The following is a 17,029-nucleotide window of genomic DNA, read 5'->3' on the forward strand; positions in this document are numbered from 1 at the left end:
TCATTTTGCAGTGTCATTCCCCAAGATGGTTTGGAGTACACTGGGAGTGCACTACCTCCTAGTGTTCATCTAATGGCTATCCCTGTTTCATTCAAAAATTACCACAGAAAAGGTGTGTGTTTAGGAAATCATCATGGCATCTGGCTAGCAAGGAGAAGTTTTCTTTCATTTTCCTACACCATCATAGACCAATCCATAGAGAAACTATGGAGTACTGCTGCTTTTCCATCTTTCATATCCTTTCCCTGTTGTTCTACCCTGTCTAGTTACTCTGGTGCAGTTATCAGATGGTCTTTCAAATCAAAAAGGTTATGGCTTTGAGTTATTGTTGGGGAAATTATTGTACGGTCTCTTATTCAAAGGGTAAATGTAGCTAGATAGTGGAATAGCCTTGCCTATAACACAGAGGAATTTTACACTCACTCTTCACAGCAAGTACCAGGAACTTAGGTATTTAGGTTGCTCGTTTCTGAGCTTGTGTTGGCAATTTAGAGGCCCGGTAATCATTATTATTGCTTTATCTGGTTTTGAGAAGTTTGCAAATAACGTGAGCCGAGTACGGGTCAGAGTGTTGCTGAGATGTCCACGGAACAGGTACGAAGATTGTTTTCTGCTTTCACCTTCCCTCGATTCTGTATGCAGAATCTTTACTGTTTATGCTACATGCAGAAACTGTTTGATTCAGGCTCTGATGAGCCTGAAAAGACAGGGATCAGGGAAGGTAACAGGAAAATGGAGCTCTATGCTCTAAAATCTGAGATAACAACTTCATAGCCATTGTTATACTTTCTTTTTAACAGAGTGTTATCATTTTAATTATTTTCATTCTGTAAGAATTAGAGAAGTTCTAAGTAGGAAGATGTCTGCATATGAGGAAAGCTTTACGAGTTCTAGAAAGTCAGCTAACAATTCATGGACATTTATCCTTAATTTGTGAAGAATGTGATATATTAATGTTACATATATGAGTATTTCTATTTTTATCATAGAGTGGCTTGACCAGCTCTGCGGCATTCCTGGTTAAATTCCAGCTGGAATTTTTCGGTTTCCAGGAACTTGGCATGATTTAACTGCAGCTCTCCAGGGCTCAGATTAATGCGGTGTCAGGAGATCCTCCCAAAGTCTGTCAGCGGGAACAAATAAACCAAGCGATCAGTTCTGCTAGGAAAACTCAGGAAATCTTTCCAGTGCAGAGCTGTGACCCAAAGCAACTTGGACGGTGGTGTAAGCATGGAAGTGAGGCACTGCTGGGTGGCAGAGGTGGAGGAAAGAGTGACGGCTGGGGGTTTGGTTTGCTGGACAGTACATGGTGTGAGGCGAACTAATGGTTCAAATAAAGGTTGAGTTTGGCTGAAACAGATACACGTGTTGTTCTGTTTTAACTGTTTAAACAATGCTCTTCCAGAACGGCAAGGAAAACCTGTTTTGAAGAAACTGTCCAAAGATAACTAGTGGCAGAGTGGCAGCAGTCTTTTGCAGTCAGTCCTATGCAACCCAAACACAGCTGGGCTTCATCACATACTGGAGCTGGACGGAAGGCTCTTGACAAAACCTTTGGCCAGAAAATGCCGTCTAGTAACAATTTTCTAGATGTGCAGCCTCTCAGGTGCTAGGACAGACTTAAGAACACTTCTTAACTGTCCAAATAAAATTTTAAATTTTTTCTTGTGCAGAATATTTTGAAATTCCATTTTTCATACCACCCTAATCATTTTTTGTTTCATGTCAGGGCCCTAACATTTGGAAAGTGGAACTATGAGTAAAGAGAAGGAGAAAACAGACAAATTAGTCTAACCCACGGCAGAATGTCTGACATAGGGAACTGGATTTGACTCTGGGATCTTTGGTTAAAGTGATATTTACGTTTGAGACTCGTGTGCTTCTTTATTTTTAAAAGGTAGTTCGAATTTAAAAAAAAAGGCAATAGCATTGTCTGTAGAAGTAATTGTTATTCAGCACAACATCTTTTTTACTCAATAAATTGCTGTTACTTTCTCTTGCTACTGCTGAGAATGAATCGGTTCTGGTGCCCCTTCAAAATTAAGTGCTTTCCATTACAACAGAGTAAGAGTTTATTGTTAATGCATACCAATACATGCTGGTGCAAACAACGTGCATACATTTCTGCGCTGCTGCTAATTAGGTTGTAAAGAAGGAAGTAGTGCATTCTTCTGTGCCTAAATAGCTAAAACAATTTGATCAAGCCCTAGCCAATTTGAATGGCTAATGCAATTGGTTATGTTTTGTGAAAGCTCAACTGACTCCTAACCCCCAGCTGTACAAGGTCCCATACTGGTGTTACAAACCATCCCTCAGAGAGTTCAGAGCACGGAAGGGAAGCAAACTCTGCAGAGCTGCCATACACCCTGCAGAAAGAGAGATCAAGGTGGATAACTGGAAATTTGGTTTCACAATGGCACTTCAATATTGGACTGCATTGCTGTAGCCATTAACATAATGGGATAATACCAGTTTACTCCCTCCTGGGACAAGGAAGGAAACTTGGTGGTTGCTTGTGATTCTGAAAAGGTTAAATCTTCTGTCAAGGGCAGCATAGCATTGTGCAGTTTCTTATTAACTATCTAGAGTCTTTTCACCGCACTTGAGATTAAATCCAGCATCACAGAAGGTAAAAAGGCGTAAAAGGTACCATGCGTTTTGTTCCATGCTAGGTGTGCAAACGTGCAACAATATTACACCTGTCTCATTTGGTGGCTTTCCTAAATGTGTCAATGTGCTTTTTTCAGCAATCAGTGATAGGTTAATTCCTTGTACTTTCTTCTGTGTCGTGGTTTAACCTCAGCTGGCAACTGAGCACCACACAGCCACCCACCCACTCCACCCCAGTGGGATGGGGGAGAGAATCGGAAGAGTAAAAGTGAGAAAACTCATGGGTTGAGATAAGAACAGTTTAATAATTGAAATAAAATAAAATAGTAATAATAAAAGAATATACAAAGCAAGTGATGCACAGTGCAATTGCTCACCACCCGCCGACCGATGCCCAGCCAGTCCCCGAGCAGCGGCCCCCCCGGCCAGCTTTCCCCAGTTTATGTACTGAGCATGACGTCACGTGGTATGGAATGTCCCTTTGGCCAGTTTGGCTGTGCCCCCTCCCAGCTTCTTGTGCACCTCCAGCCTTCTCAGTCGGTAGAGCATGGGAAGCTGAAAAGTCCTTGGCTAGTGTAAGCATTACCTAGCAACAACTAAAACATCGGTGCGTTATCAACTTTGTTCTCACCCTAAATCCAAAACACAGCACTGTACCAGCTACTAGGAAGGAAATTAACTCTATCCCTGCCAAAACCAGGACATTCTGCTAAGGCTTTCTATGGTTTTGAAATTCCAGCCTGCCTTCCAGTAAACAAATATGAACGTATTAACAGAAATTACTGCACAAAAAATTCCAAGTAAATGAAAATTAATGAAGAGAGATGTGATACCAAGAACTGAATATTGAAATCAGTAGATTAATGTAATATATAGATACTCGCTGTGACATACTCTGGCCACCCAATGTGTGTATTTGAAAAAGCTAGAATGGAGATGTAATGTTCTTTATAATGCTAGATGCTACCTAATCTCCCAGACATTTCTACTGACGTCAGTAAAGTTGCTGACATTTTATGGCTGTGGAAATAATCACTGTGGCCCAGGATGTCAGAATTTTAGCCAAGCACTGACAGTAGTCACACCATTCCCTCTCTCTTACCTCAAGAGTTTCTTTTAATTTGAGCAACTGTTACTGGCATCCTGAAGGGCAAAAGAAAGAAACATAGCAAAAAGTACTGGAGTCTGAAAGGAGCGGTCTAAATTCAGAGAAATAAGTTCTTGTGTTAATCTACAGTCTTTATATTCTTTGCTTTTTTAATTTTTGTAATATATCAGCTTTTCTGCTTCTCCCTTTATCAAAATTGTATCTCTACTCAAACTAATGCCCAGTTACTGCTTTCTAAATGTTGCTGCAGTGCTTTCAAGGTATTGTGACCCTGTTGTATTAATCAGAGTAAAAAGTTCATCCTTTAATTGAAAGTATTTTCCATTGCCTAGAATGGAGGAATGCAAGGGGGCTCCTGGGTCCTTTTACTGACTTTTTCTGACTTTACACAAGTTGATTTGTCTGTCTCTGTTTCTCCCTTAACATGCAAATCACTACCATACATGGTTCTAGTACCAATAAGCATGAATAAACAAAAACCTTTGCTCTGACTTGTTGTTGTTTGTTATGCAGTTTGGAAAACTAAGCTATCAACCCGACCATGGTTTTCTTACCTGTTGAAATGCTGGAAGATAAACAGCATGCAAATGCAAAGTGGCTTCCAAAAGTGGATGTTGTTCTTGAGGACAGCTCTTGAGGAATCCCTTGTAGGGACTTTTAAGCCCTGTCTATCTCTGCCTCACTTTCCCAATTATAAAATTTAATTTGCAAATATCTTCAAATAAAAATACCCCTATAGGGTATTCTCTAAGTATAAATGAAATATTGAATTCCCCAAGAAGACTGGACTATGATTTTCGGCCACACTTTAGTAACTGATGTGAAAGAGATGGAAAAAGTTTTCAGATTTCTCATTCCTGAAAATCTCTTTTATACAGCCAGGTTCAGTCGTCTTTATTGCTAAGCATCTTCTGCTTTGTGATGGATGAGTACACTACATAAAGGCAAAAAGCAACATTCTGGCTGAATATGAGCCGGCAGTGTGCCCAGGTGGCCAAGAAGGCCAATGGCATCCTGGCCTGTATCAGAAATAGTGTGGCCAGCAGGAGTAGGGAAGTGATCGTGCCCCTGTACTCGGCACTGGTGAGGCCGCACCTCGAATCCTGTGTTCAGTTTTGGGCCCCTCACTACAAGAAGGACGTTGAGGTGCTGGAGCGTGTCCAGAGAAGGGCAACGAGGCTGGTGAGGGGTCTGGAGAACAAGTCTTCTGAGGAGCGGCTGAGGGAACTGGGGTTGTTTAGCCTGGAGAAAAGGAGGCTGAGGGGAGACCTCATCGCTCTCTACAACTACCTGAAAGGAGGTTGTAGCGAGGTGGGTGTCGGTCTCTTCTCCCAAGTAACAAGCGACAGGACAAGAGGAAATGGCCTCAAGTTGCGCCCAGGGGAGGTTTAGATTGGACGTGAGGAAAAATGTCTTTACTGAAAGAGTGGTGAAACATTGGACCAGGCTGCCCAGGGAAGTGGTTGAGTCCCCATCCCTGGAGGTATTTAAAAGACGTGTAGATGTGGTGCTTAGGGACATGGTTCAGTGGTGGACTTGGCAGTGCTAGGTTAATGGTTGGACTCGATGTTCTTAAGGGTCTTTTCCAACCTAAATGATTCAATGATTCTATGATTCCTTACTTCACATTCAGTAGGACTCCCCCAAAGACGCAATCTCTTTGAAACTTTTAGCAAAGCAACAGGGATGTTGAAAAGTTTAGCCTACTCTAGATGCCCCAAGTGTCACATGTTCATGAAGTTTTGGGATTTTTTTTCAAATTCATTTGTTAACATTGAGGTGATTAAGTTCCAGAAGAAGTTTTGTTCAGCATCAAAGGTAATAAAAGGCTGGTTTCTTTGCTGCTCTAGCAAGATGTTTCATTATGTATAAAATTTGCTCAGGAGTAAATTGCAGCTCTCCCATAGCTTCTCCGAAGATAAGCAGTGCATTTTAGTTAAGTGTACCAGCTTATCACTTCCAAAGTAGATGTTTAACTAAAAAGCACTGACACTGTCGATGAGAGAGAGTAACTAAATCTCTGTGTGAGTCTTCCAAGTAATTTGCAGATGCATTAATAATAGCTCTGTTGTTGTTACCAACAAATGACCGGACATTTGTTGGTAATTGTTACTAGGGTACTCAGTGACTGCAGCTTTCTTAATTACAGCGTTCTCATTTAATATTATCAACAGAACTAGTAAATACATTGATTTTTTTCTACTATTTACAATTGTGCTAAGCCTCACCACCACTGACCTTTTTGTCACTGAATACCTGCACACATAGACACTAGGGAGCTGTGTGCTTGTGGTGCTGAGGGGTAGGGCAAACGTAGCAGGTTTCCTGATAGTGATGCCACAAGTGACTGTACTGAGGTTAATGACAATGCATTCAGTGCTTGGGCTCACAAGTTGTTAACTTCAATTTGGGGTTAATTTAAATGTCAGCAATGTGTTTAACCTTTTTTTTACCTGAAACTAAAAGGTAACTTTTTTTTTCCTTATGCCAGTGAACACATTGCATTTTTTTATTCAACCTTACTTAAATGCTCTGAATGGGTGACTGCATCATTACACTGTTCGTGCTCTCCACACACTCAAGTTTTTCCAGCTATCTACCCAAGAGCAATGGGAATAGTGACCTTTTTTACAAGAAAGTATTCTTTAGAATAAGTATCTTAATTAAAACAAGGGAAGTAAAGGAAGAAAAAGAGCTTAAAACAATAAAAGGTGCCACACCTGTGATACTTGCCAGCCATCTTCTCATTTTCTACTTCAGGATTGCAGTCAATATCAACTCACACTGGCTCTATCCCTTAATAGGGAGCATGTCCTTAAAAAGCCACTTTCTCAAGAGATTAAATCACTGCATGTCCTTTCTAGTGTTTTAGTTTGGTGAAGATCAGATTTGACAAATTAAGGGAGATTGCAATTTTTGATGCCCAGTGACAGTAGTATACTTGTCTTTCAAAACCGTGCCAGATGTTCTTACCTGCGTTAATGTAATGCTCCCTCTATGCCCAAGACCAACACAAAAATAACCATTCCTCACTAACAAAATAATGTGTAAATAATAGGAGGAACTCAATATCCTTGAATAATTTTCCTTGGATAATTCTTTAGATAATGTGATTGTTCTTCACATTCCTTTGGGCAATCACATTGATGTTATGGTTGCAAGCAGTTAAAGGCTCCTGTTCCCACTGTGCTAATCCAAGCCACCCAAGAACGACTTCGACGGATGGAGACTTCAGTGTGAACTGAGGGTGCTCAGTCAGTTCTGCTGCCTCTGCTGGCTGGGAGAGCACTGATTTAGATCCATCTTCTTTCTGGCTGGCAAAGACTGGCAAAGCAGGGAAATATGGGGGGGGAGGTGTTCCTCTAATAGGAACTATCAATAATTTTAAAGATACACCAACATTTTTTATGGAAGCATGTGGCAACCTTTAGCACTTGGCACAGAATCTGGTTAGTTTGACTGGCATCTCGTCTTCCTCTTTTTTTTGGCTGTTTAATGCTGCTAATTTTAATTGTTATATGTCAGTCTGTGCTGAAGACTAATGAAGAGGGAATAAAATCCTGCAACATGATGCATTATGTATCACCTATGAATAACAACTAATAGGAAAAAACAAAGAGGAAGCATGAATCCCATTCATCCTCGGCTGTTGGTTTACTGTGCAACATGCGAAAAGGACTTGGCTTCTCTCTGTGCCGTGCAGATTCGTTGCCATGCAGTTGGTGATGCTCTCTTGAACACCGGCACAGAACTGCCCACAGTCCAGCCCCAGAAGTCAGACCAATACCCAAGATGCAAACACACCTCAGGCTGTGAGACCATCAATGGCTCTTATACTAAGTATACGATTATCTACCATAAAGGGAGATTTGTAACTACTAAGATCTTACCGTTAGTTCTCATTGCATTTTAACTGCAACATAATTAATACAAAATGGGGGGGGAAGTAAATGTTGTAGTAATACTTCATTAACCTGCTTGCTAAAATAGAATATACGTAGGTTGTCTTTCACTGGAAAGAAAGTTTATATACTAATATGTTTTACAGAGCTGAATTCCAGCCCCCAATCATTTTAAAGTAGAATTCAGCACTGTAGTAATTGCCAGATATTGCTGAGTTTAGCTTTTTCTTTTTATAGTAACAATGATTTTTCCAGAAGGTTTGGATCGAGAGCTCTTTGACCCTGAAAATAACGCATTTTTACACACATTGCGGTTGGAGAGCTGCCTCTGTCTTCCACGCGCAATTTCCCTTCGACTGTCCAGTGTTGGGAGGATGGAGATATAGCAACTCGCCCAGAAGGCAACCAGTAACCAGACCTGTAGAGAAAGAGGTGCCCTCTTTTGGCAAAAGGGAGTAATTTTTCTTGCTTTGATAGTAGGGACATACCATTAACTGCAGATTTTTACTCCTGCTCTCTGTACGAGGCCCCGTTACCCCGGGCGGCACAGCGCTCCTCAGCCCCACGGCCCCGGGCCTGGGCCAAGGACGGGGCGGACGGCAGCCCCCAGCGGGCGGGAAGGCCGCAGGCCCTGGGCGGGCAGCCCCCCGCCCCTCTGAGGGGTGGAGGCCGCGGGGCAGCCGCCCTCCGGCGGCCCGCCCTGCCAGGTGCCGGCCCGCCCCTCCCCGCCCTGCCCTGCCCGGAGCACCGGGGAGAGCCTCGGGGGCGGCGGCCTCGCTCCGAGTGGCGGCCGCGCCTCGGCTGAGGGGAGCTTCCCTCAGGGGCGCGGCCCGGCCCGCGGCTCCCCGGTGGCCATGGCGTGGGCGGCCCGGGGTCGGGGGCAGCCGCCCCCCGCCGACCGGGGCGGAGGTGCCCCACGGCGGCGGGGGAGGGCGGCGAGGCGAGCTGCCGCCGGTCCCGCCTCGCCCCCCCGGCAGGCAGGAGGCGCCTGGCGGTGCCTGTCCCTGCGCCCCGCTCCGACGTGCTCGGGGCGGGGGAAGGAAGAGGATATGAAACTGGCGGAGACGGGAGCCCGGCGCGGGACGCGGCGGGAGTGAGGGGCTCTGCGGGACGGGAGGGGACGGGCCGGGCCGGGACGGGCGGTTCCCTCGCCCGCAGGATGCGCCGCAGCCCGAAGCCCGTCCGCCGCGGTGCCGTGCCGGGCGCGGCGGGGCAGCGCCGTGCCCTCGGGGCGGAGGTGCCGGCCGGCTCCCGGGAGCGCCGCTCGCCGCCGCCGGGCTCCGCGGCACCCTGAGCTCTGCGGCCGCGGCCCGGCGCACGCCTGGCGGGCGGCGCCGTGATGCCCGGCGGCGGCGGGAGGGCCCCGACGTAGCGTGGCGGCGCGGCAGCCCGGTCCCGCGGGGCGGAGGATGGCGTGTCGCGGCGGCTGCTGCTCCAGCGCGGGTCGCCTGAACGCGGACAACGCGCGGTTCCTCCTGCTGGCGGTGCTGATCGTGCTGTACATGCTGTGCGGCGCCGCCGTCTTCTCGGCCATCGAGCTGCCCACAGAGCGGGAGGCCAAGGAGCGCTGGGAGGAGCGGCTGGAGAACTTCACCCGGCGCCACAACCTCAGCCGCGCCGAGCTCCGGCACTTCCTCCGGGAGTACGAGGAGGCCAGCGTGGCCGGCATCCGCGTCGATGACATCCGGCCCCGATGGGATTTCACCGGCGCTTTCTACTTCGTGGGCACCGTCGTCTCCACTATAGGTGAGCGGCGGGAGCCGCCAGCGGCCGCGGAGGGACGGGCGGGGGCCGGGGCGGCGGCGGCGGGGCGAGGCGAGGCGAGGGTGGTCGGGGATGCGCAGCCCCCTCTCTCCTCCCCAGCTCCCCGGGCTTACAGCGGGCTTCGTGCCGGTGCCGGGCATGGTCCTGTCTCCTCGCTGCTCCTTTTTTCCCCTCCTCCTGCCAAAGAGGCACTGCCGCGGGAAGCACCACGCTTGCGGAAAGCGCTCTCCTATTAAGCGCCCCAGAAGCGTTTGGAAGCCCGAGCGCCGGCGGCCCGGCTGGCTGCTCGCTCTCCGGGCGCTGTGCTCAAGGCGGGCAGGGCAGCGGCTGCCAGACTTGCCCCCGGGAGTTTCGCTTGCCTGCGCGGAGGAACCTGGCCTCGGCATGCGGTGGCAGACGTTGTGAGAGAACAGTCGCACCCCAAGCCAAAAGCTTTAAACAAACGCTGTATGTCTTTAAATTCTGGGAAATCTTATTATAGCAAATCCTAGATCTGGAGGTAGGTGGCTTCATAGGCTGTAAGCTCAGAAGGCACCTTTCTGAGGATCTAGTCTGGTCTGAACAAGAACGATAAAACAGATTTTGTAGTGTCCAGCTGCAAAGTGCACAACTTGGAAAGGTTGGGTTTCAAACCGCTCGGCTTTTTGCTCTTCCGGCTTTCTGAGGCAGAATCAACAAGTCGGTGGGCGCTGCTTATCTCGTTTGTGAATAAACCCAAGTTTATTCAGGTTGAAGGAGCCTTCGGGGGAAGGTGATACTGAATAGAAATTCCGAGGGGGCTGACGAGAGTACATTAAGATGAAGAGGGACGGCACCAGGAACCGACATAAGCACCCCAGGGAGCCCACGGGTGTCAACAGAAAGGCTTCGTTCAGGCGGCTGCGGACAGCTAAAAGCCCCGGAGAAACGGAGCTTGCTTTAGTTAAAGACGGGCAATCTTGTGTGCATTTACCACTGTGACAAATGGGGTCACTAAATCTTGGTAATTGTATCTCCAATTCACATCAGTCTCCCTCCACGTGTGAAACGCACACTGGGGAATGATTGTTTAATTACCAACAACAATTCTTCAGGAAATCTCCATTAGCACTTGTTTCCTGAAGAGGAGTTTTGAGATGCCTTGCTTTACGTGGGACGTGTGAGGGTGTGCTGTCCTGTAGTTTGCAGAATACCTGACGCTTTCCAGTGGTTCTGCTCAACCTCTCCCTAATGCTGAGTTTCTTAGGAGTTAATTTTGTTGTGAAAGCTGTATTTGGGCTGGTTTTATATTTCCTTGGGGCATCGAGATTTGGGTGTTCTGTGTCCTTAGACCTTAAGTCTGTAAGACCCAGGAACTATGCTTAAATGTTCTGCTGAACTGGTAATTTAAAGTAACTTTTAACATTGTTAAGACCATTTTTGCGAACTGCTGTAGTTTGTTTGCCATTGTAACATCTCCCTTTAAGGTGTGCTTCTTGTATGATCAAAATACAGTGTTGATGCTAACCTTTGCTGCAGCCATAAAATCGTAGTGAAGAGAGCTGGGACCAGATCTCCAAAGTCCACCTGGTCCACCCCTGTTCCTAGAGGAGGTCAATTATATGCAACTTTATTTTTCCTGATAGATGTTTGTCCAAGCTGCCATTTCAAACCTGCACCGTTGGAGATCCCACAACTTCCACAAGGAATCCAGCCTTGTGCATTATTATCCTCATCAGAAAAAAAGGTTTTCCTGATGTCTACCTTACTGCAGTTCAGTGACTTGCATTATTTTTGTTTTACCATCCTTCATACCTAGAGAATGGCCTCTTAGGTACTCAAAGACCCTTGTCATGTGTCCCTTCAGTCTTCTTTCAATTCAGAAAGCCACGATGTTGTAACCCCCCTTTGCAGTGATACAGTTACTTCTCACGTGTATTAACTGATGCCAGTGGTTCTTAACATTAATATTTATCTTATATAAATGAGATTGTTAAGGAGAGAAGGGTATCTGTGGTCTTATTAACTGTAGCTGCTTGCAAACACAAGCATCCACTTATCCACTCACACTTACTGGTAATTTCCTGGCTTGCTGATTTCCGTTGCCCACAATTTAGAGCTCCATTAATGTTTCTGCAGAAAATGTTCTTGAGAACCCTTTTTCCTTCAGATTGTGTATGGTCTTTAGGCTTTGGCGACTTACATCCTGTCCCTTCTTTTGACCTGGCATTGCTCTTTCTCAGTCTTATCAATCGTGTCACTTTATCAGTGTGTTTTATCAATTGCATCATTCTTTCTTGATCTGGTGGGTGGCATTGCACTCCTTCAGTCATATCAATGGCATCCCTCTTTCTTAACCTTCTCATTAGTATTGCTGCTTTGTGAGACTGTGTGTTTCAGCTCTTAGCTTGTGCTGCGGGCTGGGCTCTCCAGACATTCACAAGACTCTTGTGCTTCGGCCAGATCCCCTCAGCTGTGCCATGCAGGAGCATTCTCCTGCAGGCTCTGCAACCACACACTCATTTTGTCAACCGTATTGGGGTCCTAACAATAGATTTGGTTTACACATCTCAAATCAATATTTTTGCGCTCTCTCAGCCCTTCCCAAATGGTCCACACCTTCTTTCATGCCCCAGTACGGTGCCCCAAAATTAATGTATTACTCCAGCTGCAACCTTGCTAGTTCCGAGGAAAGTGGAAGGATTATTTCATGTGTTTTTCAGTCTGTACTTCTGGTGTCTATATACATTTCTACAGCTAAACAAAATTTGGTGCCTTCAGTTAAAAGCACTTTTTCAGGAATAGGTGCTTTTATGGCATATTCCTAATATCAGCTAATCTTCTACACTCAGTACTATGGGCTGGTACAGAAGCTTTTGATTTAGCAGGTAAATTGTTGTAAAAGCAGTCATCTTTTATTTCTTTTGTAAACATCTTTTTTTTCTCTTTTGCATAGTTGAAATTACTTTGCTACTCCAGCAGAGTAAATTTATTTCTTCTGCAGTAAATAAGGTGAACCTAGCCACTTTGAAGTACTGCTAAAGCATCACTCAAACATTACCTGTAGCATTAACTGCTTTCTGTACTTTAGCTAGAAAGAAAGAGCAATATGTGGTTTTGGCTTTCAGAGGAAAGAAGGGAGTTTTACAATATCTAAGGGAATAATACTGTCTTTTTAATTAAGATTCACATAAAATGTTTGTCACATAGATATTGGAGCATGATATCAGTGCATCAAGTCAAGAGGTCAAAACTAAATATAACTAGGCTATTTTCATTTGTCAAGAAAATACAAAGCTAAACAGAGCTGAACTACTAAAAAATAAATAATTTGTTTTTTCTCAGTTTAGTAATTTAGAGTTTGATCCATAGAAGGGTTTATTCCTACCAGTGCTCAGCCTGTAACTCCTAGTTTTGATGTGTCTTTTGCTTGGTGTGATCCAGCACTAAGGTTACCTATACAGTAAGTGGCAACATTAGGAATGTAAGAAGGTAACCACAAATACCTGCCCAGCTGAGAGACTACCTAGACTAGCCAGGAGGTGACCCCAAGGAAGAAGATGGGGTTGAAGCCTCTCCATCCCATGAAGGCAGGTGCCTAACTCTAACCCGCAGGGAGGAGCCCACATGTGTGTAGTGTGCTCCTCCATAAGCCCACTTTGGTTTCCGATCAGCCCTTTGTCACATAATGTAGTGTCCCTTTTGCCTAGAAATGGGGTGGTAGTAGTACTGTCTCAGGATGTGAGAGGTCAAAGCAACTTCTTTCTCAGCAAGGACTTGAAGCAACATCCCCGTGTCTCAGCCGAGTGCCCGGACCACCGGTCTGGGGAATAATTTTAAGCCGGGACTCTCAGTGTTTTCTGTTGAAACTCTTCCACTTTGCATAGACTAATAAAACATTCTGCAGACCAGAAAGTAAAACAAGATGTAAGTCCCAATTTGCACTTCAGTGAATGTTTATGTGGCTTATACAGGGGGGTACAGCATTTGGTAGGCTCTGGGTGTTCAGCAGGATTAGACTGTAAGGTGGCAGTCATCAGCAGGCACTCTGATACCTAAGGACCTCTGTGGTACCTTGGGACAGTAGTGCCTCTAAGAGGTAGGGAGCTGCTGCCTAGCTGTTTGAAGATCTATGCATTGTATCACTGCTTATCCTTCGTGAGAGCCACATGGGCACCCTCAATTCCACTGGGAATAGGTGGACACTACTACCCTTGAGCAATACAGAGCATTAGTATACTGGGATATTTGCAGCATCTAGATCCTTCTCTGCTCTTTGAAACCATTGGAAAAAAAACTGTTATTGACTTCAGTTGCATCAAATGAAGAATTTATCAATGCATCAGGACACCCTTATCTCATGTACAGCTGTTTTTCTTTGAATAACTTAAGAAAATTGAAAGGACTTTGTTTCCTTTTTCTTTAAAAAAAAAACCAAAACAACCAACATCTATGCCCACCCCAGCCCGTATTATGATCTTGATTAAAAGCTGTTTATTTTAACTGTAAATGGAATAAAAAGTATCTTGTCATAAAGGCATAGCCTGAAGCAACTCCTGAAACTGATGTATGATTTGGCTGCGCTTTTCACAGGCTGGTGGAGGTTGAAGGGGATCTCTGGAGATCATCTAGTCCAACCCCCGCACTCCAAGCAGGGTCAGCCACAGCAGGCTGCTTAGCGCCACGTACTGTCGGGGTTTGGATATCTCCATGGATGGAGACTCCATAAGCTCTCAGGGCAACCTGTGCCAGTATTTGACCACTCTCACAGTAAAAGTAAAAAAAAAAAAAAAAAACAAACCACTGTTCAAATGGAATTTGAAAATGTATTGAAATGGTATTTCAATTTGTGCCCGTTGCCTCTTGTCTTTTCTGTGTGAACTGTTTATAAGCAGTGAGGCAAAGGAGGAAATTGTATCATCTTCACAAAATGAGGTACATTTTCTGGAGAAATTCTCAAAAATTGCATCCTTCTCTGTAAGAAGCTGCAGCCTGTTGGGTTGGAGGTGTAAAGTCTTGGTGCAAGGTGAGAAAAGAGATTTGTCCACCAATGCATTACCTGAGGCCCAAGAGGCAAAATTTCCTGGAGCGAAGGGTGAGATTTTTACAGTAGAGAGTAATGAGAAACCACACAGCGTATTGTACAGAAGGGGTAGAAGGAGTCACGGGATCTTCTTTAAGCAGCCTCGAGGGGATTGCTGATGGGAGTGTCATTTACTAACAGGGAAATCTACATAGGGTGAGACAGCCACACTGTCCGCCTTACAGCAGTCTGTCGTGGAGTGAAAGAGGGAGTACTGATCAATGTCAGAGAAAGTGCCGGTTTTCTCATTTTCACCTGTGTAAATGCAGTACCTACTGCTGAGTGGAGTTACAGCTGTGCAAAAAAAAGTGTGTGTGTGGGATAATGCCCAGCAAACCACCAAGGTCATTACAACCAGAGAGCTGGGGTACTGCTTGTAGCCTTCAGATCACCCTGTCTTTACCATATGTAGAGTGAACAAAGGGTGGCAACTGCACCAAATGCTCTACCTGGGGCCAAGGGCCAAGCTTACTCCTGGTGTCACAGAGACCAAAAGATGTGCCATTATCTAACCGTATCATGCCTGAAATATTTGAACTTGTACAGCACAAGGTGTGTTGTTCTCCTAGCTAACATTTTTCTCCTTTAAATATTGTTTATGCTGCAAGCAGCCCTAATAATTCAAAAGGACGTGCTTTAGCCACTGAGCCATAACCAGGGCTCTGTAATCCCAGGTGGGACAATGAGATAAGCTCACAGAAGCTAGTGTTTTCTTTTTCATAAATTCATTCAGTTTCTGGATTTTTCTAATCCTAGATTCTGGTCTTCTCTTTCCTCTTGGTGAGCCGATGCTTCAAGAAAGTTGTGCATATGCGGCAAGTGTGTCCTACCATTTAGAGGAAAGCAATGCAAGTCAGTGCTTCTAGTTATGCTCCTAGCTGTGCCCCTCATTCATTAATAAAGTGTGTCATCTCTCTGCTTCACTTTATCCAGCCCAACAGTGAGAATAAAACCATTCGTTGACTCAGAGAGGCTACACTCAGTTTTATGCCCATAAAGTCTATTGTCATTCTTGTCCCTGAATGTCAGTTGCCTAATCATGAACTTCAGAAGACACCATCAGACCCTGAATCCTGTCCCAAATGCAACCCCCTATACGTTTTCTTTTAGAGACCCCTCTTTTTCTTAAAAACAGTGGCATGCAGCTGTTGAATAAAAGCATAGTGATTAAAGTTCTGCCGCAAGAAGGGGAGTTTGTGTTTTGGTTCCCTGCTTTGACCACGGCGCTCTCGTTCTGGCTGTTCTTGATGAAGGCTACATTTAGTGGAGGGCGATGTGTACATAATTTTCAGTTTTACGGATCCTTTACTGATTCCAAGATGCTTTTCACCAAGGCTGCTCTCAGTGATGGAGACATTCCTGTGAAGAACTTGTTTGGCATGGGGGCTGTTTCAGATACCCTTCTGAGGTGCCTACCTTCTCCCTGGTACGATGTACAGAACCAGAGCATGCAAGGACTAGATTACATTCCTGGAGCCACTAAGCCTCTGAGTCCTTTCCTGGTTATAAAGTACTTTTTGTGATCTTGCCATACGCATCAGCAGAAGCACAAAGATTGCACCAGGCTGTTCAGATTCTCTTTCAGATAAACAATTAGAAATAAAGCAGTTAATTCCAACAAGCTCTGTTGAAGGTAACATATTGATGGTTTCCCTGCTTTCTTCTATTGTAGAGCAGCCAGAAGGATAGGAATACCCCAAATGTCAACGCAGGTCATGACTGCTTGAGTTAGTGTGACACCTACTCTCTCTTTCCCTTTGAATCTACCACATCCTGCAGTGACTGACTTGACAAACATATTCCACTTGTAGCCTGAAAAGGTGGAATAGAGGTTACTGAATGTCATGTCTGCTGTCCTTTTCCTTTTGGCATACTTTAAAAAATGATAATTAGTTTCCACGATGATAAAATATTCAAAGATCTCATAGTTTCAGTGCAGAGAACTAGGAATTCTAATGAGCAGAAATAGTATACAAGAAACAGCTTCATAAAAATGTCATTGCAGTAATTCATGTATCAACAACTGAATGGTGATAATTTAAAAGTGAAGAGTGCATCTGACTGAGTAAGTAACATTGAGCAAGGACATGAAATTTAGAAGGGAACATTTTGCTTTGAAATATTTCACAGATATACAAGAAACAAAATGAAAACATTTAACATCTTTGTCGGTGACATGGACAGTGGGATCGAGTGCACCCTCAGCAAGTTTGCTGATGACACCAAACTGTGTGGTGTGGTTGACACGCTGGAGGGAAGGGATGCCATCCAGAGAGACCTTGACAGGCTTGAGAGGTGGGCCCGTGCGAACCCCATGAAATTCAACAAGGCCAAATGCAAGGTCCTGCACCTGGGTCGGGGCAATCCCAAGCACAAATACAGGCTGGGCAGAGAACAGATTGAGAGCAGCCCTGAGGAGAAGGACTTGGGGGTGTTGGTTGTTGAGAAGCTCAACATGACCCGGCAATGTGCGCTGGCAGCCCAGAAAGCCAACCGTATCCTGGGCTGCATCCAAAGAAGCGTGGCCAGCAGGTCGAGGGAGGTGATTCTGCCCCTCTGCTCCACTCTGGTGAGACCCCACCTGGAGTACTGCATTCAGCTCTG

General features: G+C 45.4%; 1 protein-coding gene across 1 annotated transcript in view; it reads left to right on the plus strand.

Annotated features, from left to right (window-relative positions):
* The first annotated feature begins 9,029 nt into the window (after nt 1–9,029).
* KCNK13 (potassium two pore domain channel subfamily K member 13) overlaps nt 9,030–17,029 on the plus strand; it is a 74,599-nt gene continuing 66,599 nt past the window's right edge. The window contains exon 1 of the mRNA XM_076345264.1: nt 9,030–9,366. Within this exon, the coding sequence (XP_076201379.1) occupies nt 9,030–9,366 (337 nt within the window). The remainder of the gene's footprint in view (nt 9,367–17,029) is intronic.

This window comes from Aptenodytes patagonicus, chromosome 7, assembly GCF_965638725.1.
Source record: "Aptenodytes patagonicus chromosome 7, bAptPat1.pri.cur, whole genome shotgun sequence".
Lineage (NCBI taxonomy): Eukaryota > Metazoa > Chordata > Aves > Sphenisciformes > Spheniscidae > Aptenodytes > Aptenodytes patagonicus.